The sequence below is a fragment of the Ilyonectria robusta genome (assembly GCF_021365365.1).
Source record: "Ilyonectria robusta strain PMI_751 chromosome Unknown BGZ61scaffold_56, whole genome shotgun sequence".
In the NCBI taxonomy this organism is placed as follows: domain Eukaryota; kingdom Fungi; phylum Ascomycota; class Sordariomycetes; order Hypocreales; family Nectriaceae; genus Ilyonectria; species Ilyonectria robusta.
The window spans coordinates 40,395-66,553 of record NW_025764490.1 but is presented as its reverse complement, the minus strand read 5'-3'; the positions used below and the strand labels follow the sequence as shown (position 1 = coordinate 66,553).

Below are 26,159 nucleotides of genomic sequence, written 5' to 3'. Positions count from 1 at the left end.
CTGTTTATGCTTCCGAGAGTGGGCATAGAAAATACCAAGTGTCATCCAACAACCGATATTTTCTTCGTCATTCTACTTCCACCATTCAACTCCATTCGGCCGCATGCTGCTTGCTAGCTTGGTTAGGTCCGGAGTTGGACTTGCAACCCCACCCCGAAAATTCACACACTCCCCCGAACATTCACACAGTACATTTGGGTTGCGAATTTCCACCTTCGCCGAAAATAGCCACAGGGGCCGATTTTTGGCACCACCTACTATCATCCTCCGTGATTTCGAGTAGTAGTAGTAGCATATTTAACGTCAAAGGGGGCGCGCTGAAGAGCTTATGGGGGATGAATTACTACAGCTTTATGAGAAAGTGCAGACAGTATAGGCTGAAATGAATAAAGCATTAACTTATCTCATTTAAGCTGTCTACATCATTTAGAGGGTTCTTAAGATGAAATGGGTGGATATAGTTTTATAAGGCTATGTTCTCTTAATGAGCTGAAAGACGGGCCGAGATCCCCAAGTAGGTGTTTCAACATTCCAGCGCTCGTCACTGGTATTTCGAACAAATAGTTTGATAGTTGGGACGTGGATAATGAAAAGGTTCGTGGCCACTATTTGACTACTTCCAATTCTAGGAGAAAAAGGAAAAACCAGCCCCGAACTCATTCGCCTGGCCTAACCCCATATCAGGAATTATTGTATTCCACCAGTCGCACTCCGATGACCCATAAAGAGACTCGGACTCCATCGATATGGCCTCAGTTGGGTCGTGAGGGCTTTGATTCTGGGCCATCAATGGGGCAGAACTGTCCACAGGAGGCTGGATTTCTTGCCTCTCCTGATTCAATGGCCAGTGTACCACTGCGGAACCGGAGACGTTTTGGACTTCTTGATGGTTGAAAGATCCCGACGTGGTGTTCTGAGAGTTTGAAGGAGATATTAGGCCAACTTCGACGTTGTTGGCAGTATTGACCGCCTGTTCCTCGTTGTCCATCCCGTTCGAATTGACAGGATTTTGCGCTTGAAGTTCCGACTCGATGGAAGATGTGACCGCTTTAACAGCCTCTCGCAACTTTTCGAACTGTAAGCAATTAGTATAAGACCTCTGCTTGATTTGAACTGAAAAACACTCACTGCGCTGTGTAAGACATTCCAATGAGAATAAAGAACGCCAAGGAGACGAATTATATCCTTGACGTGAGCCATGCGGCCATTCTGGACATGAACCTCGCAACTTATTTGCGGCCCGATTGTTGGATTATTTCGGGTCGACATTTCAAATGACAGAAATACAAGGCCTGTCATAAAGGCACCATATGCTAAATGTGGGGAGATGGATGTGACGTCGTAATAACCATCAAAGTAGGGCCGCAATAAGGCCACAAACAAATCCGCATAGCGCAAGACTGATTTTGCACTCTTCTGCACCAGCTCGACTTCCATTGATGGATCCTTTGGTGAGCCTGAAAAGAGCGGCACCAGGGTTGAATGCAGAGTCATCTTGCACATGTGGTATAGGCCATCAAACAACAAAAGCTGATTCGCGGATTCAGAGACATTGGGACTTTTCCAGCCCAGAGGATTCGATTGTGGTCTTTCGTCCCAGAGTGATTCTAGACGTTCTGATAAATCCGACAGCGTTTCAAATCTTTGGTTAGGTAAGAGAGTCGAGTATTCGGAACCAAATATCTGAACTTTTGCCCTGAGCTACACGTTAGATTGTGATTTATTGGCCTCGATACCACTCACCATATACCGATGACCTTCATGACCATGCCAACCACAGGCTGGCTGCTAGCTGCTTCATTGTCACTGAGACATACGGGTCGCCAATCCGCATTCATATGTTGTCCCACTGTGACCTGCCAGCCATTTGGGGAGTTTCGAATACGGCCGGGCAAGGGCACATTGGCCATCTCAGACCATGCTGAGCGAAGATGGGCTTCTGGTTGCGCACTAATACACATGGATGCCCAAGTAGCCCACTGGCATCGTCGTTTCAACTCGGATTCAATCTCGGTTTGGGGTTCTCCGTTTTTCTTCACACCCGATTGACCGTATTGCAAAAGAAAACAACTACGGTAAGCTAGGGCTAAACAAAGGTTAGCGAAAATCATTGTGATGATCGGGGATGAGTGTATACCTAAACATATATCGCCATTTCTAGATTTCCCAACACCAAACCAGTATAGCACCAAGCACTCCAGAGTTTGTATCATATTCAACGAAAGCTCTCGGACCGTCAGTAACATGGTTTCCCTCATGGAGGCTTCCGCCCAAGGTAGGCTACGGTTGTGAAAGACACTCAGAGCCTCAAGCTCTGAAAACTCAGTTGAGCTCACCCGAGTTGGACTTTTACTCGGTGCGAGAAATCTACAAGAAATTAGTTCAAATTCTATACTGGCTTGTGATCTTCAAGACTTACAATGACGCCAAAGCAAAAATGGCTTTCAAAAGGTAGTCTGGTACCGTGTCCTCGATATACTCCTCAAACAGAAGGGGTTTGTGGAATAGTAGGTGGGCATTGTACACCCGAGAAAAATATATCTCAAGTAGTGCTAGACCCGCAACTCGCGGCGGTAATGCTGACGATCCTGCATCTTGATTTACACCCGCTGGGGTTGAGGTTTGATGGTCGTTGCGTAGATGAACAGGATAGGTCTATGAGCATAACGGTCAGATGAACTTGGCGGAGACCACGAGACAAATGGCTAAAAAATTGCGAATAATTAACTCACAGTTGATGAAATATCTGCTAGGCTTTCAGTCATGATATGAGGTTGTGGTGGATCAGCGGAAGAGCGATGCTCTACGTCTTCGATGTTCATCGCTGAAGAGTCGAATGAAATTGGAGTCCTTCTAGATGCTGGTTGAATGCCCCCAAAAGAGGAGTTCCTGTCCTCATGTTGTGCTGCAGAAACGCTCTGAATGGTCTTGATCGCCGCAAGTCTTCTGCTCGTACGAAAATGAGCCGAACGTGCCGGCTGTGTCAGATTATGTTCAATTCTTGAGCGTTTGCGGTTAGTCGGAGGAGGATAGAAACAGTCAGCGTGCAGTCTTCTGCATCGGACACAACTAGGTCGTCCCCGATTGCATTTTAGCTGAGGATTGGGCAAAGGTTAGCTCTCTTCACTGATGAAAGAGGAGAAGTCACCTTATGGTCGCGACATCTTTGACAGGCTGTGATTGACCTGCTAGGATCGTCATTGCTGGGAGGTGGTCTTCTAGGCGTAACAGATCCTGTATCATCCAGTTGGTCATTCGGGCCAAGGCCTTTGCTTAATAGCGGTCTTGCCATCTTATCAACCGATATGCTGCAATCTCAGCGGGTAAGTTATGAAGGATGTCGCAGCGGTTTTCCATGGCGGGCAAGCTGAACCCACCCTCGGCTTAAGTCGGGAAAGATGACTAAGCGTTTAAACCTATTCATGAGACATTTTTGACACCTGGTTTCGATACTAGAAAAACACCAAAAAAAGGATGAGTGTATGGAGGACCATATTCGTAGTGCCTGGACGCCGAAGTCAGATATTCACATAGTAAAGGCGGGATATTTGTCCGAGCCTTACCATCCTATTCTGAAGCTATTCTAAGGCATCCTTTTGCACAACAAACACACAGACTCGACAGATGGTCAAAGTGATGATACGAGCGCTATTTCGGACTCTACAGCACAGGAGGGTTGAGCCACATTTTGACACCGCACTGGATGTTGTACATTGACTCCCCAGAAAAAGTGCCAGGAGACAGCCGAGGCGTGGTTACACATAAGGGAGGATTTACAGCTTACACTTTTTCCATTCCGAGGAATAGTTCTTCCAGCTCCCCCGCCAAATTCCCGACGGTGTCGTTGCTGATCCGGGGCTCCGAACTCAGTCAACCGATTCGGCCGAAGCAGCCGGCTTGCCAATTGGCTGGTCGATCGTGGATCAGGCACTCGGTCCGATTGGTGTACGACTTCTCCGCTGTCAGAAACGTGACCGCGACGGATCGGTCTACTTAACGGCCTGAATTAGTTTGCCAGCACGAAAGAGAGCATTCCATGTATTGAGTCTATCATTAACGCATAGCCTAGAAATTCCATAGTTTTATCTAGCACACCAGAACGAAATTCACAATCGGAGGGTGCGAAGTGTCATTGCTTTAGGATGAGTGAAGACTAGAATGGTATTTGAGAAAATAGAGAATTGAAGTAGTGGCGTAACCGATTTCATCTGACTGTGCACAGAGCTGTGCGACCCTCCTCACGCTACAGCTCTGATCTTCCTCCTTGCCCCCAATACTTCCAGACCTCCAGAAAGTTGATGCGGAAAGCCGGTTCCTTGGCCTCACATCTAGGGACCGGGCTTGATATATCAGGCCGTAGGGCCTTGTGGGTCGGCGCCCTTACAGCTCCGATCGTAGCTAGCTAGCTGTGAAGATCATCTATCTTACATACCCTCACTTTGATCAAAGGTCCCTTCTCGTATCACAAGCGATAACTGGCAACGTTAGGTAGTTGAGGTATTGAGGGCCAAAGTGAATATGGTTTGTGCCGCGAAACGTTTCAGGGGATCTGAAGAGCTGTTAGTCATCTCTTTAGTAACTTCCGCCAAAGCATTACCTGTCATGAGGATCGGTGTGAAGCCAAAATCCACTTCCTGCAGTGTCCTTGGAGCTGATGTCGAGAACAAGTCGGCCACCTACTTCAACCACGACATTTGTGGGCCATATTTCGATATCAACGGCATATACCTCATTGGGAAGAACTGGCAGTACATCTGTGGAAAGGTAATCTCGGTGTGGCAACCATGGGCGGTGGTGAGGATGTTGAGAATTCACCTTTCGTAGGCTAACACGAAGAGAGCCTCTGGATACGGGCACTCCTTCTCCCATCGATCCAGTATAAAGAACTTCTGCTCCGTCGGGCGAAATATGGCGGAGACTCAAAAACAAATCCATATCGCTCGGGGTGTTTCCACAGCCATCCTGACCAGTAGAGATGTTGAGATGTGCCGTAATATGACCGGTAATCTCTGTTTCCTCCTCAAATGGCTGTGATTGGAAAGAGATGATGGTCGAATCGGTCTCATTGCTGAATGCCGCATAGCTTGCGTTTGTTGCTTGAGTATATTCCGGCTTCGTAAATTGCAGCTCCTTGTTGGTAGTGAGGAACATGGCTGTGTACTTAGTTCTTCCCAACGGCCAATCGCTCTCCTGTCTTCGCAAAAACCTCTGCTCGGCGGATGGGTCATTGAACCCTACGTTTCCCTTTCGCACAACCAAGTCAACTGGTGGGATGGCTCCCTTTGTCGCCCATCCGACCCTGTCTTGATCTTTCAAAAAAGCATCCAAGAAGCTTCGTTGCACTTCAACTTCTTCGCGATAGTAGAAAGGTAAGTCGTGGCGACCAGTAATGAACCGAAGGTATTTGAGCTCAGAGCCTGCCAACATATATCCTCGAACATTCCCCCGGAGATGCAACATGACGCCGCCCCAGTTCGCCACGCTGAGTATCGGAACTTTGATATCTTCAAAGTTGAAGGTGGTTTCCGCGAAGAGCGGGTCATCTCTGTATCTGTGTTGGTGTAACTGAGCTGGATCCGTGACTCGATTGGTCGCTAGATCATCCTCGTGCACATCACCCTCGATGGAATCGGGACACCAATTCCGTGCTGCCCTCCCAGGGAGTCCATACTGGTTTGGGGCGACCTGACGATGAAACCACCCCGTGAAGAAGGTGTTGGAAAGGATGCCGCCGTGACGGGTTGATTCATCGTATTTGTCCGAAAATCCTTCCCAAGGGATGCAGGCTGCCAATCCTTTGGGGTTCCGCGCTGCAACCGGCCATTGCATGGCGGCATAATAGCTGACACCCAGCAAACCGACCCTTCCATTTGACCAAGATTGCTCAGAGGCCCACTCTATCATATCACAGAAGGCTTGAACCGTGGACGAGGATAGGACGTTCAGAGGCCCTGGAGACTGCCCGATACCAGGTTCGTCGCCTCGTACGACGACATAGCCGTGGCCAGTCCAATAATCTGGCGTAGGGGTTTCCCACGCAGAATGCTCGGTTTGATGAGCTGGGTCAATTTCTGCAAAGCTGTTTGGATTAAACCTATTGACAACATGTTAGTGAAAAGGTTTGGATGCAGCAAGCTGACATACACTTTATAAGGAACATCCTTTCCATATGGCCCAAGAGTGGCGATGACTGGATATTTTTGCCCATTCTCGGACTCTCGTGGTCGATAAACATTGCAACGAATCACTCCACCGGATTTCAGCGGGACTGTGACATGTTGCTCGTATACATACGAGTAGCCTGTCGAGTCGACAATCCGAACATCCCGCAGCTGTGGATCCATGTTTGTTTGCGTTGTCAAAATACGAAATGAGGTGACTATGTTGATGGCAGAGTATCATTTGTTGCTGAGCACCTGGGTTATCTTGCGGATTCTTAAATGTCTGCTCATTCGGCTGGTAAGGGGAAGCATCGGCATCGGCATCGGCATCGGAGACAGGCGCGTCCTCCGATTTGCTGACGATGGAACAGTACTGGCTCCGCCTTACCCGGCGATGCGAGACTGCTCCTAATAGAGGGGTGACCAACAACGAACAGAGGTGCAAAATTAAGTGATCAATCGGAGTTTTCGAAGAACCCATGACTTGGCTGCGCAGATAGTAATTAGAGTGGACCGTTTTCTGCAAGCGAGTAGCGAATCGGGCCAGAGCAATTACACCCAACGTTCGGTCCGAACATTGAGCATTCTCGTCCAGAATGCCCTTCTCATGGCGTCTTTGAGGAGAAATAACGCAGTGGGCCCACCTGTGAATTCAACGCGATGACTCAATCGCGATACCTAGTCGTCGAGGCTCTGTTATCTCATTTCTCCGTTGCCGGTGCTATTCGTCGTAGATTCCCCTCAACTCAACTCCCAGCGCTATAAAATAAATACAGTCCTACCTTTACTAACCACGATTCATTCATCCGAACGCATATTCCCACAGGCATTCCTTGAATGCAGGTACCTTATTGTCATCGGATTTGTATCAAGAGGCACTTTGTGAACCGAAATATCCGGCCGGAGGGACCATGACCGCCTCAGAAGCCCACACTGTGTCGTGGGAGCAAGGCGACCAGAAGCCGGCGAACCCGATGACGATGAGCAAAGCACGCCGCTGGTTAATTGTGGCGATTGTGTCCTCGGGATCCCTATGTGTGCAAGTACCCCAGCCATGGGCAACCGCTTATCGCATTAACATTGAGCAGGGCTTGCACATCATCGCTCTACGCCAGTGCACAAGAGAACTTACAGATTGAATTTGGCTGCTCGAGACAGGTTGCCACACTAGGTCTCTCGCTGTTTGTCTTCGGCCTGGGTCTCGGTAAGATCATGAAGAATATGGCCGAGGCAATACAAGTTGGCTAATCGGGTCTGGAAACGCCAGGTCCCATGATTTTGGCTCCTCTATCAGAGGTGAGAGTCTTTAACACCAGGGAAAACCTTCTTACGCATTTATTGTTAACCAAGTTATAGTTTTATGGGCGAAGACCCATCTATGTTTACTCGTTCTCTCTCTTTGTTGTTTGGTCAGTCCAAGTCCGTATTTCCGATGAATCCTACTAACGGCCCTGATCAGGCTCTTACCTTGTGCTCTCGCGCAAAACATGCCGACGATGCTCGTTGGCCGGTTTTTCGACGGCTTCGCTGGCAGCGCTTTCCTGAGCGTTGCAGGCGGTACGGTTAGCGATCTTTTCTCAGGCCACGAGCTTTCAGCACCTATGATGGTCTACACTGTGCGGTTTAACGTGCTTGAAACGTTTTCGTGTGACTAACATCTTTATCAGGCTGCCCCTTTTCTTGGGTATGTAACGTATACACTCGACGCAAGCAATGGAACGAAGACAGCATCTAATCTAGATTCCACATCATTCATTATTGTCTCTAACATCGCAATAGACCCGAACTTGGCCCATTGATTGGTGGGTTTATCAACCAATATTGCCCCTGGCGGTGGTAAGGAGAGCCCCTGTTTTGTGCAGTCAAAATGATATTAAAGACAGTCAGGTCCTTTTACCTCCTCCTCATCTGGGGTGGGATAGAGTTGTTCTTGATCTTGGTATTTGTACCAGAAACATACCATCCTATATTGCTATGCCAGAAAGCGCGAAGAATCCGCCTTGAAACTGGCGACAACAGATGGAAGGCACCAATGGAGCCAGATCCTAAGAGGATCGCACATGCAGTTTTCGACTCATGTAAAAGGCCGTTCCAACTTCTCATCTTCGAACCAATGGTAACGTGCTGAGCTTGATCAGCTTTATGGTGCGTTGCTAAGGCTTGTGTGTAGTGCCTAAATCTTTGCATCCTGTCAGCAATCCTGCTTGGTATATTGTATCTCTTCTTTGGTGCGTTTCCGCTAATCTTTTCAACCTCTCATAATTTCACACTGTCTCAAAGTGGGCTGTCATTCCTGGGATTGTTAGTCGGAATGGTCTTTGGCATAATCAGTGATCCAATTTGGAGGAACAATTACCAACGTTTAGTTCGACGCCGAAACCGAGATAGCGACGAGGTTGATAGTCGTGCGGACCCGGAATTTCGACTTGTCCCCTCTATTGTGGGCTCAGTCATCATCCCTGTTGCAATGTTTGGTCTGTCAATGCACCTAAGATTGTTGGAGGAATACTAACACATTTCAGGGTTTGGCTGGACAACTTATCCATCAGTATGTGCTATATTTCAAGCTGGTATTTCTTGGCAAGTCTAAGGCATATTTGACAGATACACTGGATTGGTATGTGAAGCACGAGTCATTCTTGACTGCATCGATGCGCCATCACATTTAGTTTAAAGAACCATTCTCACAGAATTTAGTTCCAATCATCTTTTCCTCTTTTTTCGGGTGAGTTATTCAAGACATCAGTGCAGATAATTACTAACTTATAGGTTAGCTTTGGGTACGTAATACTGACTGCTGCACATGGCAAACAACGCGGAAACCATCATGAACTAACCACTCCATCTGTTCACCACGCGCAAAAGAATCATTTTAGTATACTCTGCAATTTTTACATTTCTTGTGGAATGTGTATGTGTTCATTTCATTCTGGTTTACTATTCCTGACTTTGAATCTAGTATCCGATGTATGCTGCTTCTGGTAAGCTTCTTTTGCGTTATGCTCCATGCCAACACAGCTTATAACTATTGGTTTGATAGCTCTGGCAGCAAACAGTTTCGTCCGATCGAGCTTTGCTGCAGCTTTCCCATTATTTGGATACCAATTGTACCAAGGCAAGCCGAAATCTCAACTGTCTTGCCCTCCAAGCTGTTACCTTCGGTAGACCAATAACCTGACAATGGCTCTAGGCATAGGATTTCAATGGGCTACGTCTGTATTGGCATTTTTGGCTCTGGCAATGTCGCCGTAAGTGTTCCTGGATACATTGTACAAGGCTCAGAATGCTGATACTGACGGTACAATACATTTAGCTTTCCTTATATCTTTTATGTTTTTGGAAAGCGATTGAGAAAGAACAGCAGGTTTTCAGCCAAATAAATTGTTGAGGTGGAAATCATAGACCAGTTACCTTTACGGGCCCTTTACCTATAGACAATGTCCTCTGGCCATTCGCCGAGAATACAACTGATGTAACTAGGCTGCTATGGCCCTGAAGCTTTCGCTGTTCCCTACGGCTGTTACTGGTAGCCGTATAATGACGCCGCTGTGTGTGACTTCCGCTTACAGCACTGCATTGCCCGGCGGGTTTGACTAATGATGTATAGGATCTGACCGAGAGTTCAGAGCTGAGCATTGCAGAAAGCCATGTGGCCGCGCAGCCTGGTCTCATTGGGCTTTTCCAAACCGGTGCAGTAGTTGGGTCGTATAATAGATGTTGGCAGTCTTGACACATTTGCTTTGCGAACTTTTCCGGGCATGTACCATCGTTATCACTGAACTTGAATGAGACGCTGTGATGCGATGCGTACTATAGAGCTACTGCCTCTTTCAGGCAATCAATATGTTGTTAATGCATATTCAGATGCATTAGTAGGTATGTTGGATAGTGGCTTTCAAACTAGCCAAGGATTTACAAGAAGGGTTTTATATACAGTCGTAGGTGTAGAAGTCATTATTACGTTACAGCTTAACCCGGCCAGCCTCGAGCGCGCGCCAGTCGTCTTCACCAAAGCGCACGTAGGTATCATTGCTGAGCCAATACACGGTGCCCATGCTATCGTCATCGCTGGCTGAGGGCTTAACACCGGCAGCGCGGAGAGTCGTCTTCTGCTGCTTATTGGTGCCGGTAATCTGCCCACCGCCCATCTCGCTCATGACGCGCAGGAAGATGGGACGAGCGTATTTAGGTAGGGAGTCACGTACGTGGGCGGCGATACTACGCAGCGTCTCGTCACGAAGCTCACCGTCGAGAAACACGGCGGCGCAACCGGCACGGCCGTCGTGGTGTGGCAGCTCAACGCCGTAGACGTTGGCCTCCTTGATGGCTTCGTGCAGGCCCAGCGCGTGGCTGACCTCGGCCGTCGACACGTTCTCCGACTTCCAGCGGAACGTGTCGCCGATGCGGTCGTGGAAGAAGACGCGGCCGTCCGAGTCCCAGCGCACCACGTCGCCGGTGCGGAACCATATATCACCAACGCGGAACACGTCGCGCACCACCTTGGACTCGGTAGCCGCCGGATTGTTGTAGTAGCCCTGGAAGCGCTTGAAGGGGTTCTTGGACGGGAGCTGGAAGAGCATCTCGCCGGGCTCGCCGCTGCGGGCCTTGCGGCAGCGGCCGGAGCGCGGGTCGCGGAGCGGCATGTCAGTGTCCCAGTCGACCTCGACCACGGCGAGGTTGAAGCTCATGACGATGTTGTAGATCCAGCCGTTGCGCCCGATGGCCCCAGCGGTCAGGTCGTTCTTGGACAGGTTCCACGTGCCGAGCGTGCCCTCGGTGGCGGCGTAGAACTCGCAGATGCCCTCGATGCCGAAGCGGTCCTTGAACTCGTTCCAGATGTCTGGGCGAAGGCCATTGCCAAAGGCCAGGCGAACTTTGTGCTTGCGGTCGAGGCACTCGCCTGTTTCCGGGTCGTATTGTGGCGGCGCGGCGAGCAGGTAGCGCAGCGTCTCGCCGACGTACTGGATGCTGGTGGCGCCGGATTCGCGGACTTCCTTCCAGAAGGTCGTTGCTGAGAACTTGCGGCCGATGGCGATGGTCGAGCTGCCGAGGACGGTGGTGCAAAAGGCGAGCATGGCGGCGGAGGAGTGATATAGAGGCATGGGCTAAATATGTGAGCAGGGTTATAAGTCAATCGGCTTGGGATCCTACCGTGTACATGACGTCGCCGTCACCTCGCGCTTGCAACTTCTCGGCGACGGTCCCGCCTACAATGAGCTTCCCCCAGGACACAATAGCAGGCTTGGGCATTCCAGTAGTGCCCGAGGTGTAAATCAGGATGGACATGTTGGACAGACTGCTCTCGGAACGGTCGGAGTCGGGGGCGCGGACGGGTTCATGGGCGAGAATCTGCGTCTTGACGTCGGGGGTCAAGATGACGAAGCGAATATCGGGCAGCTGGTCGCGGACATCTGGCGTCACATTCACAGCAACACTGGGATCCACGATGCACAGGCGCGTGGTGGCGGCGTTGAGGCAGTGGACGAGCGAGGCGCCCACGAGGTTGTAGTTGATAAAGGCCGGCTTCGCGCCGATGCTCCAGAGCCCCCACCACAGGAAGACGAAGTGATCCGAGTTCTGGTAGTCAATGGCGACGACGTCCTTGGGCTTGACGCCTAAATCGCTGCGCAGCCAGCGGCCGTAGCGCAGGATGCGGTCGTAGGCTTCGGCGTACGTGTAGCGCGCGCCCTCGAAGATGAGCAGGGCGCGGTCGGCGGTGCTGGAGCTCGTCGCCACGGCCTCGAGCGCGTAGAACAGGTTCAGCCGGTCGACGTACTCGCGGTAGTACATGCGCCCGGCGCCGGTGAGGGCGCATCGCAGCAGGAGGAGGTCGTACCAGGCCGAGGAGCGGGCGTTGAGGTAGGCGACGGTGGCGGCGATGGCGGGCGCCGTGATGGCGAGGGGGACTGAGAGTGTTAGCGAGAGCAGCGACGGTAGAGGGAAATATACGGACGAGGCATGGTTGTGACAGTGTTCTGAGTGGCCGTCGCCGACCTGCTGAGGGCGAGAGCAGGAGAAGAGAGACGAACAAAGAAGCTCGGGGGCTGCGGCTGTGGTGACGTGGGTCGCTCGCTGGTGGACTGATACACGACTATCGATAGTGACACTAAAGTGGATGACGATGGAGAGCTCCACAGTAGCTGAAGTAGCTCAAGTCTGCTTCAACAACCAGAAAACAAGCAGGGGCTCGCCCAGTATTTAACTGGGCGTTTGTCTGCTTCAATCCCGGTGTGTCTGTTTGTCCGCATCGTCCGTTCCAGCTTCCTCATCTGTGTCTCCTCTTCATCGTGGCACACACGCGGACTCGGCCCAGCACATGCTCGCACTGCAGCCAGCCTGCATCCGCACCGCGTTGACTCAAATCAAGCCAAATCCAGCAGGGCGCAGTACAGATACACACCAACCGCGGGCATCTAGCGAGACGGCAAACGGCACACAGCAAAGGAGGGGTTCGCTCCGCTCCGGGGAAGCGAGATCGCGTCGTCGTCGTCTGTCCTCATTCACAACCCATCGCGATGCCTCGGCACGTCACCCTGCGTCGTGCTATACGCCCCAGCGCCACGGCTCGTTTGGGCATGCGGTTCGGCGTAAGAGGGGGGGAAGGCTGGGGCGCATAGCCGGGATGGCGGGGGAGTTGCGTGCGATCTGGGGAAGCACGGCAGGCATGCGGCGCGTGTGTGTGTGAGGTGTAAGAGACAAAGAGGGGAAGGGAAATGTCCGAGTCTGGGAATTGTTGCGGAGGGGGTTAGAGGGCGAAATATAGACGTGAGGCTTGGCGGACGTGGAGTTGTTGGAGCCATGTCTGTCAGTCTAATCTGGGTGCTGACGGCTTACACTAACTGGACGATCAGTCACACTCATGGGGATGGGATCTTCGTCTTTGCTGTACTCCGAATGCGTTGCTGAAGCCTATCAATTCCGTCTTGACCTGGCTATTCTTCTTTCGGAATGACTCCATCACCCTTCACTCAACATGATGCCATGTGGTGCGAAGCTCCATGTCTCTCTAATCCAAGCCACCACATCACCAGGTTCCATCAGCGACACCCATCCATGATCCCACTCTCCCCTGGCCACCATCTCGATTCCCCATGGGGTCGCACAACGTCCCGACGCTCCAATGCCCTTCTAGCCTTCCACACTATCGCTCTAGCTACATCCCATGTTCCATGCTAGTTTGCATGCCCTCTCTCGGATCGGCCATGTCCATATTTCCTAATCGGGCCACCCATCGGCAAGTCGGCGCTTCTCATCGCCGACGTCCCGACTGCCGCACGTGACATCGTGACATCGTGTCTGAGCACGCCGCCAAACGGCCAAATCGGGACGGGAGCTCGTTCAGGAGTAGAGCGCGCCACGAAGCCATCGCCGTGTTCCGCCCGCCTCTCGCCTCTCCTTTTCGCCTTATTTTCTCGTCCTTCTTTCCCCGGAATCGGCATCATGGCGTCTGGCTCCGCTTCGCCCTCGGCGCCGGCCCCGTCTTCTCCCGCCGTCGAGACCCCCGCTGACGCCAGCGCCGACCTCAAGCTGCCGCCTCCCGAGAAGGAGTCGGATATCACGCGCCGCTCGTACATCGTCCTGTCGTTTTGGCTCGTCGTGGTGTTTCTGGGCTTGCCGATCTGGTGGAAGACGACTACCATCTACCGCGCAAACCTGCCCCTCGATGGCATGCTCGAATGGGCTGAGGGCAAGGTACGAGACTCCGTCGCAAAGCCCATTGCGCTGTCGTCTTGTTACACATGATGCTGACCCATTGTCCGTTTAGGCTTGTCGACCCGTCTTTCCCCTTCAAATCTCCATCCAGGCCGATTCCCTCCAGGAGAACGAGGCCCAGAACCTTGTGCGCTTGACCCAGCACGCCCTCGATGACCACAACGACTTCTCTGGCCACCATCTGCGCCTAGAATTGGCCCCCAAGAACGCTGCTCCCATCGCCGACAACTCCCAGGTCGCCTTGACGATCCAGCTCACTCCCGGCGAGACCAATACAGCGTCTCTCAACCCCCGTTCCGCCGTCCTCGACATCGTCTACCCGCCCAACGCCATCCCCTCTCCATCGTCATCCTCATCAGCCCTCGCTACCTATATCGCCAAGGAGCTCCAATCCACCTTCTCCGAGGAGCAGTCCACCATCTCCTACCTCCTCTCCACCTCGTCCAGTCCCGATGCCCGGCCCCAGAGCATCAGCCCCGAGGCTGCCGAGCTGCTCGCCAAGCGCACCACCCGATCGCTCCGATACGCGCCCACATACCACTTGACCTTTTCCCTCTTCACGGCCGGCGCCATCCCCAATACCTGGGACATTGAGACGGCCATTGATGAGTACATGAAGCCCATGCTCGATGTGTTGGGCCCGATTCACAACTTTACCATCGACACCCAGGTCCAGCTCTATGCGACCCCCGGTGCCCAGTCAGAAGTCCTGACCAAGGCCGATCTGGCGTCCTTTATCAACGCCGCCGAGTGGCCGCTCTCGCCCTCGATTGGAGGGGCCCCGACTGTCAACTTTGTCATCTACATTGGCGACCAGAACATTGGCCTGGACTCTGAGACCGAGACAGCGCAGTCGTGGATGATTCCGCAGTGGGGCACCGTATATTTGCTGTCGCTCCCAGACACCACCACACACGTGTCTAGCGAAACACTCCGACAGGCCATGCTCACCTTCAACGGCCATCTACTGTCGCTGCTTGGTACTCCCGAGTCGGGATCCCTCCTTCTCCGCCTCTCCACCCTCTCCCGAATCCGCTCCGCCGACCTTATCCTGCGGGCCTCGTCCACCCTCGGCTCCCTCGCCCGCCTCTCCCTCGCCCTCCCCTCCATCTCCATCCCCCGCAGCGTCGCCGACGGCGTCGCCTCCACCATAGACCACCTGCAGCAGGCCTGCGGCAGTCTGGGCGGACCCGAGGGCTTGTACCACGCGCGCATCGCCGAGGAGGAGGCCGAGCGCGCCTTTTTCGAAAAGAGCATGGTCGGCCAGCTATACTTTCCTGATGAGCACAAGATTGCCGTCTACCTGCCCCTGCTGGGGCCCGTGGGTGTGCCCCTGGTCATGGGGTTGATTAACGAGTTGAAGAACTGGATCAAGAGGAGGAAACAGCGTGCCAAGGATGCGGGAGAGAAGAAGAAGCAATAAGTACCATAGAGCCAAGAGGGATGAAGAATAATATATATGAACTGCGCCTAATCAACCGAGTAATCTTATGGTCTATTTTTTCTAAATGTGTCATCAAGAATCAAGAGATGGGCACTGGCAGGAGTCCACGCCGTGAGTTGAAATCGAGTGCTGTGCTTGTCTGGTCGCCATATTGCCCCTCAACCGCTTAAGCCGCTCGTCGTTCCGGCCGCTAAACAGCATACGGCCACGGCCATCTTCGTCCAATTCACGGCTCTCGCATGTAACATTACACAATTTCATTTTCTAGCTCCCTCTGCAGCAAACGCACGCACACGAGGTTGCTAGCAACTGCGCCAAAGAAGAGGAATAGCTGGGTGAGGAGGCTATGACTTGGGTAGATGACCACAGCAACAAGGGGGAACAAAATCCCAGCACCAACCCAAAATGTCGACGGCCGACCTGGGCTGCCGTACAATCCACTTCGTGTTGTAGATATCACACTCAAGTATAGGCCCAAGTATTGCATCATGGTGGATTGAATTGCAGACAGGTGGTTAGCATCGCCTGCTGTAGCCTCCTGCTGTTCATCTCGCTGCAAGGCTAGGGCCCAGGTCTGGATAACGGTCGCGATGAGAGACACAGCGATGGACAGAGTTGTGGCTGTTTCAATATGCTGACATTGGTATGTAAGTGACTAGAATGGCGACAGCAATTGAATGCCACTTACGACCATGGCCGGGAGGAGATGCATAGAGACAAGCAATTCGAGCAGCGCGATGGCCCCTCGGCCGGAAAAGTCGATATTCATTGCGATGGGATTGTGTATTCAAAACTGAAAGCCAAGAAGGTATTGGGGGGCCAGGCTCCGTATATATATTGGATGCTCAAATAATTGGTGTTGGCATCCATGATGATTTACATCGGGGTAAAATGGTATTAAATAGAAAGTCAGGAAATGTACATTTAGGGTGCACCAATAATTAGTATTCGATATCGAAGGAGGACTTCTTGAATTCATCTTGTAATGTAGAATTTACGAAAACAAGGGTCTATTTCTTTGTTTGTTTCTGTTTTTCTGAACATTGATCTGAAGCATTGGTAGCTTTTCTTGAAAAACTACAGAAATCTACGAGATAGCTTGCAGCTTTTCAAAACCCCCCCAAACTCTCCCAAACTCCCCAAAACTACTAAAAACCCAGCCCGGACACTGCACTATGGGCTCTTCGCCAATCAGGTGCTGTGAATACAATTGTCGGGTTACGTCAGCCAGTCTAGCCTGATACTGAAGCTGAGGCTCAGCCTCACCACGATTTGTTGACCGAGAAATAAGGGGTGTCTCGCGGTACGATTGTCTCTCGAAGCGTTGCAGAACTGGGTGAGCTGTCTTCTGTATCCTGACAATGGAATGTTGGGAGAATCGAATCCACCATCAACTAACGCGTTTTGTTAGACTCCGGCTTCTCCACTTCCCTCATGTCGAACCCTACAGACAATCCTCCCACGCCGACCCTTCCCGATAATCCTGCCACGATACCGACCGACGACAGTCATGACAAGGAATCGGATCCTGTATTGCAAGACAAGACCTTTCCAGGACCGGATCCGCTCTTGCTAAACGGCCCGCCTGTCCCCTATGGGCCACCTCAACCCTATGGGCCACCTCAGCCCTATGGCCCACAGCCGCCCCATAGCTACAGTCCGCTCGGTGTCCCGCCTCAAGCTCCAGTTCCGTCAACTGGCTTCAATTACAACACCTATCCTCGCCAGAAAAAAAAGGCTTTCAGAGCATCGCAAGCATGCGACAATTGTCGCCAGCTAAAGGCAAAGTGTGATGAACAGAAGCCCTGTAAAGGTTGTAAGGAAAAGATGCTCGAGTGTCGCTATCGAGATCCGCCCAAGTTAGATCATGGAGTGCATGAAATTTCGGCCAAGCTCGACGCCGTCCAGGGAAATCTAGACCGGCTTTTGAAGTGCCTTCCGGTCTTTACTCCCACGCGAGGCCGACAACCGGCCCCGACGTCTCTGGAGGCTTTTCTCGGTTCCCAAGAGCCGATAGCAATCTCCCCAACCCAACGAGAAATCCTTCAAGAACTCAAAACGGCATTTTCCCGGCTGAGAGAATACGATAACTGGGATGCCTTGGGTCCGAGGCTGGTATGGTAAGAATACGAATGACTAAATGCACCAAGTCAATGCATGCTGACCTCTATGGCCAAGGTATGCTTCCTCCTTGTGTAGGGACAATAATTTCGACTCTCCACCAGAACCGATCGACGAAGATGATGGTGATTCAGTGACAAGAACAAATATTAGGCCGACGGAAGACACGACAGCGCAGTTGAAGGGCCAAGGTAGTGGGCAGTCAGGCGTACAGTCACGGGCTACTAGTCGTGAACGACCGTCACTCGCAGAATCCGAGCCTCCCCCCGTGGGCTCTAAACGTAAGCGGTCACCGCCATCCCATGGCGAGCCGGAGAAGCCATTCTTTTGCTTTCACCAGAGCTGTGGCCGAATGTACGGATCTGGGAAGACGCTAGAAAACCACTTGCGGAACCACCACCACGGGAGGTTGCCAAACCTGCCGGGCACCTGCGACCACGAAGCCAATATCAAGCGATTCTCCGCGTGGGAGGAATGCCTGGAGCACTTCATCTTTCACCAAAAGAGCGGCATGGACCGGGTAGAGTACGACAGGGCCCTCGAAAGCGCCGAGTACCTGATGTCGCACGGTGATCTGCAAGTTGATGTGAAGATGAGGATGTCGTCGCCAGCGGGTAGCTTGATGAGCGGCTCGCCTGGGGGGTTTGGGTACGGCGGGCAATCAGGCCCTGGGGTTTTAACTACGGGTGGCAATCTTGTATGGCCGTCGCCCACACATGAATTGGATTTCAGATTGTAAGGTACATATATCAGGATAAATCTTGGGGGATTTCGACTATATGCAGGCGTATTGGAATTAATTATTTGCGGTCCATCGTCGACCTGACGGACGAGTGAAGTAAAACATGGACTATTTCTTTTTCAAGGACGAAGGTCATCGACTAAACAGGTTATCGGACGCCATGCCGGCTTTGCTTCACCAAATTTTCTTCCATAGGACGGAACTATTCCCACATTCTTTTCGAGAGAGTGGAAAAGAAGGATCAGACCAAGTTGCTTGGCTCATTTAGCGACTTGTGGGACATTCTCATGGATGTTGTGAGAAACCCACGAACCGGAGAAATCATATTTGTCCTCGATGCTCTGGGCTAGTGCTACAAAGCAGGCAAATTGACGCTCGTGAAAAAGTTGAAGGGTTTTCATGCGAAGATCTCAGCCAGCAGTAGAAACCTACAAAAGTTGACGTTTGTCGTTACTAGTCATCAGGAGCTCGATATCAAGCGTGGTTTTGGATGGATCGCGTCGGATTTCCCGGAGCTCCGCATTGCCGGCGATGAAAGCTAGTTAACCGAGTCTGAAATAAACGCTTATATCATCGGTAGAGTGGAAGAAGCTGCGGCTAATCGACAACTGGACGATTTTGAGAGAGCGTGGCTGGAGAAACAGCTCCTAGACGCACCAAAGCGAACTTACTTGTGGTCAAGTCTTATCCCGCGTCAGCTCGAACCTGAAGATAGAGTCACGAAGCGGAGCCTCGAGACGCTTGAGAAAGCTTACGAAGGGATTTAAAACAGAATCAAGGACAAGCTTGTGTGACCTACTTGATGTTTGATGCCTTGGAAACTGAATAGATATAGACTAATGATCGACAAAGTGGAAGATGCATTCAGGATCAAATTGATCCTTAGACAACAGAGCACCCGTTTCTGGAATATTCAGCAATTTATTGCTTCGATTTTACGGGCTTGACAGTCTAGATGGTCGACATGATGCCCCGATTTATCCGCTCCAGGATGACGGAAAGCTCTGTCCAGATCTTCTTCTGCGAGGTGGCACCTTCGCTGCTTGAAACGAAGCTGGACACTCTGTTTGGTCTTCATGTCAGCTGACCAAGGGCTACTAATAGATGGGATAGCCTCCTAGGTAAGATGGGAGCTCATTCACTTACTCTCCAAGCTTGCAGTCGGAAAGATACTGCCCATGAGTCTCCGGGGCTCCCTCGGCAGCATGGACCAGGGTCCGGCTGCCCACCTCGGCATCTCTAGCAATGAACCTCCGGCCAAAGGCCGCGAATAGTCCCGCCTTTTCGCCGGCGCCCATGTTGGTCCTCACCCAGCCCGGGTTGAGGATGGAGACAACCACTTGACCAGCTTTACTTGACTCAGTCACCTTGTTCGCGAGTTCGCGGACTGCGAGAAGCTGTATCATTTTGGAGACATTATACCTAGCACTCACCGTCAACCGTTGGCTCTGTATCTAGGGGTACCAATGTGTGTGCTTACCGGTCAGCCATCCTCGCCTTGGCTTCGTTTGCTAGCTCTTCGAAGATGTTGGGAGCGTTGCGCTCTGGGAACTCGGTGACATGGTGCACAAACGAGCCAGTAAAGGATAGCACGCCGTGCTTGCCGTGCTCCAGCGCCGAGGCCCTCAGCTTGGGCAGCACCATGATGCCGAGAAGCATGGTGCTGACAACATTGACGGTAATCTGGCTCTCGTTATCCTCGACCCTCTTGAAGGCTTTGGCCATGATGCCGGCGTTGGCCAAGACGACGTCTAGCCGGCTCACCGTGTCGACGCGGCTGGCGAACAGTTTGACCGAGTCGTACCTGCACAGGTCAAGCTCCCACACCTCGACGACGCCTTTGCGGCCAGTTGTCTCCTCGATGGAGGCTGCCGCGGCCTTGCCCTTGTTGATGGTTCGCACGGCGAGGATGACGCGGGCAGCGTCTAGCTGCACGAAATGCCGAGCGGCTTCGAGGCCGAGGCCGACATTGGATCCCGTCACCAGGATGGTCTGGCCGGTGAATTTCTTGGTCGGATAGGGAAGCGATACAAACTGCGAACGCATGATGTTGGCCATGCCACCCATATTTGCGGTTGTGTTAGTGGTTGGTTAATTCGGATATGTGATTTATCGTGGTGCCCTCTGTCCGCGTCCAACAAAAGTACCTAGGCAGGCAAGATGCTGCTTATATACGGAACCATGGAGTCCCCATCCGCGCGGTCGCATTTCCCTGCCCTCAGAAGCGTGTCGTGATGAGGGATGAGGAAATGAGGCTTTGCAAGGCAACGGACATATCGGCCCAAATCTTGCCATTGGCTGGATTCGTCCGAGACTCGACCAACTCCGCTCCGCTCCGACCGCTGCCTCACTCTCACTTACACCTCCCACTTCCAATATCCGCCCAATTTGATCTCACTCCCTCTACTATCCGCGCTTCCGGCAGTTTGCACTAATTCTATGAGCCGTTTGCGCCCCCATCTTGCTCACAAGGGCCTCCTCCCTGCGCCCGAATCGAATGTCCAACAGCTGCCCTCGGCCCCGAAGAGGCGGAGAGTCAGGAGAGGCACATCGAGCTGCTGGGAGTGCAGGCATCGCAAGGTCCGCTGCACCTTCGTCGAGAACTCCACGGTGTGCATCTCCTGCACGCGCCGTGGGTCGGAGTGCGTGAGCCAAGAGTTCCAGATCAATCCCGCCGGCACGAGAGGGCAATCCGACGTGGCATACCACAAGGTTGCTCAGAGTCTCCTGCATGTTGAGGGGCTCATCAACGGGCTTCTTGACCAGGTTTCCCGTAGTTCTTCTTCTTCTTCAACAGGGAAAGCAGCTACTCTCCCTCTACGCCAGTTCAGGTTCCACCAGAGATCCCCATCTGGTACAACCTGCGCTGTCCAGCCAGGCCCAGCACTGCCAAGGGAGATAAGGCCTCAACTCGCCCGAGAGGAACTGTTCTTCCAATCCGAAGACTTCGACCGAATTCCGTCTGTCACCCTCCCTACAGATCCTACCGCCTCAGAACCCTCACCTCCGAGCCCGATAGAGCCGGGCGGCGGGATACACGTTGCAGATCCGGGTTCAGCGCTGAGCTTGCCACCGACACTGCCGGATTACCACTCGATAAGCCACCATGTTCATTCGCTAATGCCTTCCCTCGGTTCCGCCCTGGCTATCCTTCGTAGGGCGAAATATGTTTACCTCCCCATGCAGATGATACAGAGGCCGTACCGAGAGTTTGTAGAGTCGTCCGTCGTGTACCAGCCCGCGGACCCTTTTACTATTCCAGAGCCAACCGCGCATCCGATTTTAATAGCTCGGAGGTTCATACAGATCGCGCTCGGCCTACAGCAATTACATGAGGATAGCTCATCCGATACAAGAAGCTCGCGCTTGCTCAGGGCGGCCCGGGAGGCTTCGCGACGTTACTTTGACGCGGCCACCCGCTATGTCACTTCGCAGGACCCTCTAGTCGCTTCGGACGACGGCATCGAGACTCTTATGCTAGAGGGCCTTTACCAAATCAACTCCGGGAACCTGCCGCTCGGCTGGATGGCGTTTCGCCGCGCGATTGGCATTGCGCAACTCATGAAGTTGCCCCTTCGGTCCAGGAAAGAAGGCGAAAGACAAGGATCCAACAACACTCAAGCGCTGACGAAGTCGCAGTTCCTCTGGTTTCGCCTCAACTACGGCGACCGTTTCCTGTCACTGATGCTGGGAGTCCCGTCCGCCACTGCCGACGACAGCTTCGTCTCTTCCCATGTCATGGCGGCAGACGTGCCGCTGGGGAGGCTGGAGAGGCTGCATACGGTCATCATGGGCCGCCTCATCGCACGGAATCAACGCCTCGCCGCCGCGGACCATCCGATCCAGGCTCTCCGAAGCGAACTCGAGGAGACCCGGAGCATAGACCGAGAGATGCGGAAGATCGCGCCTCTCTTTCCTGTGGAATGGTGCCTCCCGCCTCATCAAGGCGACCTAGTCACTGATGCCATAAAGTCCAGAGAGGAGACGCCCAGGCTTCTAGCCCAAGTGAACCATGCCCACTTGCTCCTCATCATCCATCTGCCGTATATCATCCAGACCCTGTGTTCAGAGCCGCAATTCAGCGACGCGCACAGCATATACACCGCCGCGACGGCGAGCCGAGACGTTCTGTCCCGGTTCATTCTATACCGCAAATCCAATCAAGTGCCCTCATGCTGTCGCGCCGTCGACTTCAAAGGCCTGACGGCCTCGGCGACCCTGCTCCTTGCACACTTGGACGGACATCGCCTTGACCACGCCAACGGGCTCGCGCACCAGCGCCTGCAGGACCTGGGGCTGGTGCAGATGGCTGTTGAGAGCATCGAGGGCCTCGTCAGGTCCTCGCCCAATTCCCAGGGCGAAACAGGGCTGCGGGTGCTGAAAGGGCTGCAAGAGGCCGAAGCACGAGCGGCAGACAGCGTCGCGCACTCGCTTTGCATCGACGGATGGGCATCGGGAGGGGAATGCCACGTGTTTGAAGAGGGTTCCGGTCTCGAGTTTGCGGCACCTTACCTTGGGAGAGTCCGGATTGCGCCCCTGGAGGTGCCAGCCGAGGGCTCGGCGGCTTTAGACTGGCTTTTGGTCGAGCAATTCGGCGCCATGCCCAGCACCAGCGCCAGCAGAGGCTCCGAACAGTGGCCTCCAATGCACAGCAAAGCCCCTTCAGACGCCGTACCGTCCCTGGCGGGGTTCTCAGTCATGGCCACACTGTGGGATGAAGTAGGCGGGAGTGTCCCTAACACGACCCTGGTGAGCCCTCCAAGTCTCGCTGCCCAAGGGCTATATCAAGAGGTCGTGCCAGGGCGGACACACAGGGTCGAGTACATGGACACCTCAGGGCTCGGGAGCATATGAGTTTACACAAGGTAGCTAGCCACCGCGTGACTATGTACGTGTGTTGCAGCTATGAGCGGAGTCTGTTTTGCGCTCCAATTGTTAATATTCCATATAAAACCATGATACTAAGCTGCGAACAGAACCCGAATTCCCATATTTCTGTCGGACCTCGACATCGCTTTCCACCCCTTTGATTTTGAAATAAACGCCAAGCCCTTGTCTCCGGCATTGGGTGTAGGGATGCAAGGTTGAAGTGGCGATTTATACCAGAACACGAATGTGATTCGGATCCCGTGTGTCTGTAAAAGAGGCAAACAAACAGGCAAAGGGATTTGACCTAGGCAAGGCGTTGTTGCTGCTCAACAGGTGACGTGGAAGGGAAAGTCTGCACAATTGTGAAATAGAGAGAGTGGGTTGCATCTCAGCAATGAGGGGGGGGGGGGTATGTGTATCAACAAGTCAGTATTGACGGATCACAAATGTGTATCATCTTTCCGGAGACGACTCTATGCATACCAATTCCCCTTTGACGATATCACACCTGTCTAAAAACTGAAAATATTCCAATCGGCATTTTACAACGTGACGTCAACCCACATTTGCAATGCTTTGGAATGCGCAAAAGTGTGACGAACACTGGTAAACATGAGTTGGCATCGTCATTTGGACGCAGAGTTATGATGGATGGTGGATTACGAAACAAACAGCGCAGATATGAAAAAGCTCACTAAAAAAGAAAATTTATATTAAATGGGCATTCTGGGTGGACATGGTTGTAGCTGAGGCGATATGAAAGTCAAGACGAATACGATAGTGGTAGTAGCGCTTGGAGATGAACGCCAAATTGATCCTCCCAATCATGACAAGGTCAGCTCCTACAAATGTAGGTAGGAGATGAGAATAGGATACATGTTAAACACACTCTCTAACCATTTTTACCAGTCGTTTCTCCCATCCCAATTCCTCCCCATTCTAGTGGGCTTTGCGGATGTGGCTGTGCGTTGCTGCGCCCTGCTGCTGCCCACAAAGAGTCTGCCTTGCACGGCGAGGCCATCGTCCCGCAGCCAGTCCTGAAGCCGCTCTTTTCTCAGGGACCGCTGGTCTCGGGTTGGACTTGACACCAAACTGAAAATCGTCAGTAAGTACTAGAGATAGAGGACTGTGTGAGCCATACGTATTCTCAGCTTTCTGGATTGTCGACATCATTGCGCTTATTACGCAGTACCGAGAAGTGGGACGCGTTGAAAGTGTTGGATAAGGTGACGACATTGTATTTTGTGGACTTAAATGGTTACTGAATTAAACAATTATTAAAACTAGACATCAGACGCATTTTATATTCCTCAAGTCGCCTTTTCACAAAAGTGTCGCCGTTTTTATCACAATTGTTCAGAACAGTAGCGTCGTTTGACTCGCCACGCCCACACAATTGTGTCGCTAAGCCAGGTATCGCAGCGTTTACACCGACGTGCCATTCGAAACTGCCGCGATGCTTTCATTGTTCCGCGGCTTTCTTGGCTTGAGCCTGGGCATAAATCGCCACGCAAGTATCCACAACAAGCTGTTCACCAGATTATTACGGACCAATAGGGACTGCTAGGGAGTGGGTGCTGCTGGCAAGAAGCAGGGGCGTGTGACGATCTCAAACATTTGGAAATGTTTAGGATCATCACACCCCCCTTCGCCGCCAGCTGCAAACAGCGCGTAAGTCCGCGAAGAAACTCGTCCAGTATTCCCTCGTGTCTTCTACCCTTCTCAAATTTGCGGGACAATGTATTCCATGTGCTTTTACATTGCAATCTAGTTTGAATTGAAGATGATCTATCTTGACTGTGTCCAAGCTTGGGTTCACTCTGACATAGATGCCGTTCCACTCTCGGAGGAAGAAGCCGAACTTGTCGTTGGAACCACTGTCCCGTACCCGCCGGCCAATCTCAAGTAGAATACATGACCCATGCTTGGAAATCCATGACGGAACCTGGATGCCCTTGCTGCTGAACTGGACCTTGTCATCGAAGATCCATGGCGCTTCCCACACTGACCCTGAAGCAAATGTGAAGTGGCGAAACTCCGACGGCGAGCGAGCCAAGAGCCCATGGTCCTTCTGGTTATGGACACTTCGCCGAGCAAAAATGGAACCGTCACGGGTGTCGTGCAGGATCTCTTCCTGGAGATGCGAAAAGGCCCTCTCGGTGCCTTCACCATAGCGCACCGGTATTGTGACTCCGGCGATGGCACCCAGAGAGTAGGTAGTGTCCTCTTCCCGACTGGCGATTCCATCCACAGCCCAAGACATTCGTCCTGCGAGCGAGACGTCAGACAGCGCATTTAGATGGGGCAGTACCCTTTTGGGGATGCCGGTGGCATTTGAAAGTAGAAGGAGAAGCTCTAGAGAAGCCTTGGAACCTCTCGCCCAAGATCTCGACAAATCCCTGGTCTGGGGTGAATCCCTCGTTTTCGGCGCGTAGACGGTAGGATTCGTGGATTGACTCGTTGTGTCGTATCCACTGGCGGAAGTGATGAGCTTTGGCGGCTCCCAGGAGTACGGCCTCGTTCCCGTAGAGTTCGAGAGCGCGACGGTACTGGCGTACCCGAGTTGGGGGTTGTGCTTGGCGAGGGGAGCGGCGAAGTCTTGAAACTCTTGTCTCGTGAAGGATATGCGTCGATGCTCTGCTCGGGGGAACCTGGAATGGCCCGCGGTCGGGCATATTCCGTGGTCAAGGGCAGAAAGAAAGACGGATGGCTGGCTCGCAGAATCGGTTGTTGATCTGGTGAAGGTGTAGGAATCTCGTGCAGTGGCTCGGTAGTTCCATTGTTTATCAAAGAACTCAACTTTCGAGGGAAGAATAAGTTCTTACAGTGTCCAGGATCGTCTCCAGTGTGCACATTGTGCCCATATGGCCTTATCGAAAGATGGCCCGCCGGTTGGGAGATCTGCAAGATAAACAAGACAAACGGACTATCTGATTAACCTCCGGAAGGAGCTGCTGACACCATCATCCAGCTCGGCTGAGGAGAGGATGAAGCATTGATACAGAGAGACTGGACCCACAGGTAAGTGATGCCTCGGCTTACGGTATCCTCATATGCCCGAGTGACATGATCATGGAATGACGAACATACGTGGAGTTTGTAGTTGGTT

At 52.4% G+C, this 26,159-nt stretch overlaps 11 protein-coding genes across 11 annotated transcripts; 4 read left to right on the top strand and 7 right to left on the bottom strand.

Annotated features, from left to right (window-relative positions):
- Positions 1–453: 453 nt before the first annotated feature.
- BGZ61DRAFT_467234 (uncharacterized protein) lies at positions 454–3,334 on the bottom strand. The gene is made up of 7 exons (XM_046247750.1): positions 3,149–3,334; positions 2,733–3,095; positions 2,420–2,655; positions 2,138–2,367; positions 1,744–2,086; positions 1,129–1,696; positions 454–1,075 (listed from the first exon to the last, which is right to left on the bottom strand). The coding sequence occupies exons 1-7, from the start codon at positions 3,290–3,292 to the stop codon at positions 626–628; spliced, it is 2,334 nt and encodes a 777-aa protein (XP_046094578.1). The 5' UTR covers positions 3,293–3,334; the 3' UTR covers positions 454–625.
- Positions 3,335–4,443: 1,109 nt separating this feature from the next.
- Positions 4,444–6,344, bottom strand: BGZ61DRAFT_373077 (X-Pro dipeptidyl-peptidase protein; the record flags this gene model as incomplete). Its single annotated transcript, XM_046242225.1, has 3 exons — positions 4,444–4,549; positions 4,598–6,094; positions 6,145–6,344. The coding sequence occupies 3 exons, from the start codon at positions 6,342–6,344 to the stop codon at positions 4,444–4,446; spliced, it is 1,803 nt and encodes a 600-aa protein (XP_046094577.1).
- A 517-nt stretch (positions 6,345–6,861) lies between these two features.
- Positions 6,862–9,794, top strand: BGZ61DRAFT_467227 (major facilitator superfamily domain-containing protein). The gene is made up of 19 exons (XM_046247749.1): positions 6,862–7,200; positions 7,250–7,365; positions 7,429–7,457; positions 7,518–7,570; positions 7,621–7,777; positions 7,829–7,845; positions 7,941–7,997; positions 8,049–8,277; positions 8,332–8,635; positions 8,684–8,709; positions 8,766–8,778; positions 8,859–8,886; positions 8,936–8,941; positions 9,027–9,072; positions 9,121–9,142; positions 9,202–9,276; positions 9,352–9,409; positions 9,475–9,709; positions 9,769–9,794. The coding sequence occupies exons 1-18, from the start codon at positions 7,073–7,075 to the stop codon at positions 9,539–9,541; spliced, it is 1,431 nt and encodes a 476-aa protein (XP_046094576.1). The 5' UTR covers positions 6,862–7,072; the 3' UTR covers positions 9,542–9,709; positions 9,769–9,794.
- Positions 9,795–10,123: 329 nt separating this feature from the next.
- On the bottom strand, positions 10,124–12,121 carry BGZ61DRAFT_541202 (uncharacterized protein; the record flags this gene model as incomplete). The annotated part of the gene is made up of 3 exons (XM_046255013.1): positions 10,124–11,266; positions 11,313–12,067; positions 12,115–12,121. The coding sequence occupies 3 exons, from the start codon at positions 12,119–12,121 to the stop codon at positions 10,124–10,126; spliced, it is 1,905 nt and encodes a 634-aa protein (XP_046094575.1).
- Positions 12,122–13,437: 1,316 nt separating this feature from the next.
- On the top strand, positions 13,438–15,364 carry BGZ61DRAFT_524110 (phosphatidylinositol-glycan biosynthesis class S protein). The gene is made up of 2 exons (XM_046252625.1): positions 13,438–13,853; positions 13,927–15,364. The coding sequence occupies exons 1-2, from the start codon at positions 13,602–13,604 to the stop codon at positions 15,295–15,297; spliced, it is 1,623 nt and encodes a 540-aa protein (XP_046094574.1). The 5' UTR covers positions 13,438–13,601; the 3' UTR covers positions 15,298–15,364.
- A 201-nt stretch (positions 15,365–15,565) lies between these two features.
- On the bottom strand, positions 15,566–16,087 carry BGZ61DRAFT_541200 (uncharacterized protein; the record flags this gene model as incomplete). The annotated part of the gene is made up of 2 exons (XM_046255012.1): positions 15,566–15,952; positions 16,007–16,087. 2 exons carry the CDS (start codon positions 16,085–16,087, stop codon positions 15,566–15,568), a joined length of 468 nt encoding a protein of 155 aa, XP_046094573.1.
- A 521-nt stretch (positions 16,088–16,608) lies between these two features.
- Positions 16,609–17,659, top strand: BGZ61DRAFT_192446 (uncharacterized protein). Its single transcript, XM_046237823.1, has 3 exons — positions 16,609–16,654; positions 16,730–17,496; positions 17,581–17,659. The coding sequence occupies exon 2, from the start codon at positions 16,753–16,755 to the stop codon at positions 17,440–17,442; it is 690 nt and encodes a 229-aa protein (XP_046094572.1). The 5' UTR covers positions 16,609–16,654; positions 16,730–16,752; the 3' UTR covers positions 17,443–17,496; positions 17,581–17,659.
- A 1,664-nt stretch (positions 17,660–19,323) lies between these two features.
- BGZ61DRAFT_500413 (uncharacterized protein) lies at positions 19,324–20,248 on the bottom strand (the record flags this gene model as incomplete). Its single annotated transcript, XM_046251545.1, has 2 exons — positions 19,324–19,603; positions 19,662–20,248. 2 exons carry the CDS (start codon positions 20,246–20,248, stop codon positions 19,324–19,326), a joined length of 867 nt encoding a protein of 288 aa, XP_046094571.1.
- Positions 20,249–20,620: 372 nt separating this feature from the next.
- Positions 20,621–23,430, top strand: BGZ61DRAFT_524107 (uncharacterized protein; the record flags this gene model as incomplete). Its single annotated transcript, XM_046252624.1, has 2 exons — positions 20,621–23,069; positions 23,158–23,430. The coding sequence occupies one exon, from the start codon at positions 20,621–20,623 to the stop codon at positions 23,033–23,035; it is 2,415 nt and encodes an 804-aa protein (XP_046094570.1). The 3' UTR covers positions 23,036–23,069; positions 23,158–23,430.
- Positions 23,431–23,934: 504 nt separating this feature from the next.
- Positions 23,935–24,334, bottom strand: BGZ61DRAFT_467218 (uncharacterized protein). Its single transcript, XM_046247748.1, has 2 exons — positions 24,192–24,334; positions 23,935–24,142 (listed from the first exon to the last, which is right to left on the bottom strand). Exons 1-2 carry the CDS (start codon positions 24,284–24,286, stop codon positions 23,953–23,955), a joined length of 285 nt encoding a protein of 94 aa, XP_046094569.1. The 5' UTR covers positions 24,287–24,334; the 3' UTR covers positions 23,935–23,952.
- A 745-nt stretch (positions 24,335–25,079) lies between these two features.
- Positions 25,080–25,391, bottom strand: BGZ61DRAFT_312422 (uncharacterized protein; the record flags this gene model as incomplete). Its single annotated transcript, XM_046238827.1, has 1 exon — positions 25,080–25,391. A coding segment is annotated over one exon (312 nt), but the record flags the coding sequence as incomplete, so codon positions are not given.
- Positions 25,392–26,159: the final 768 nt, after the last annotated feature.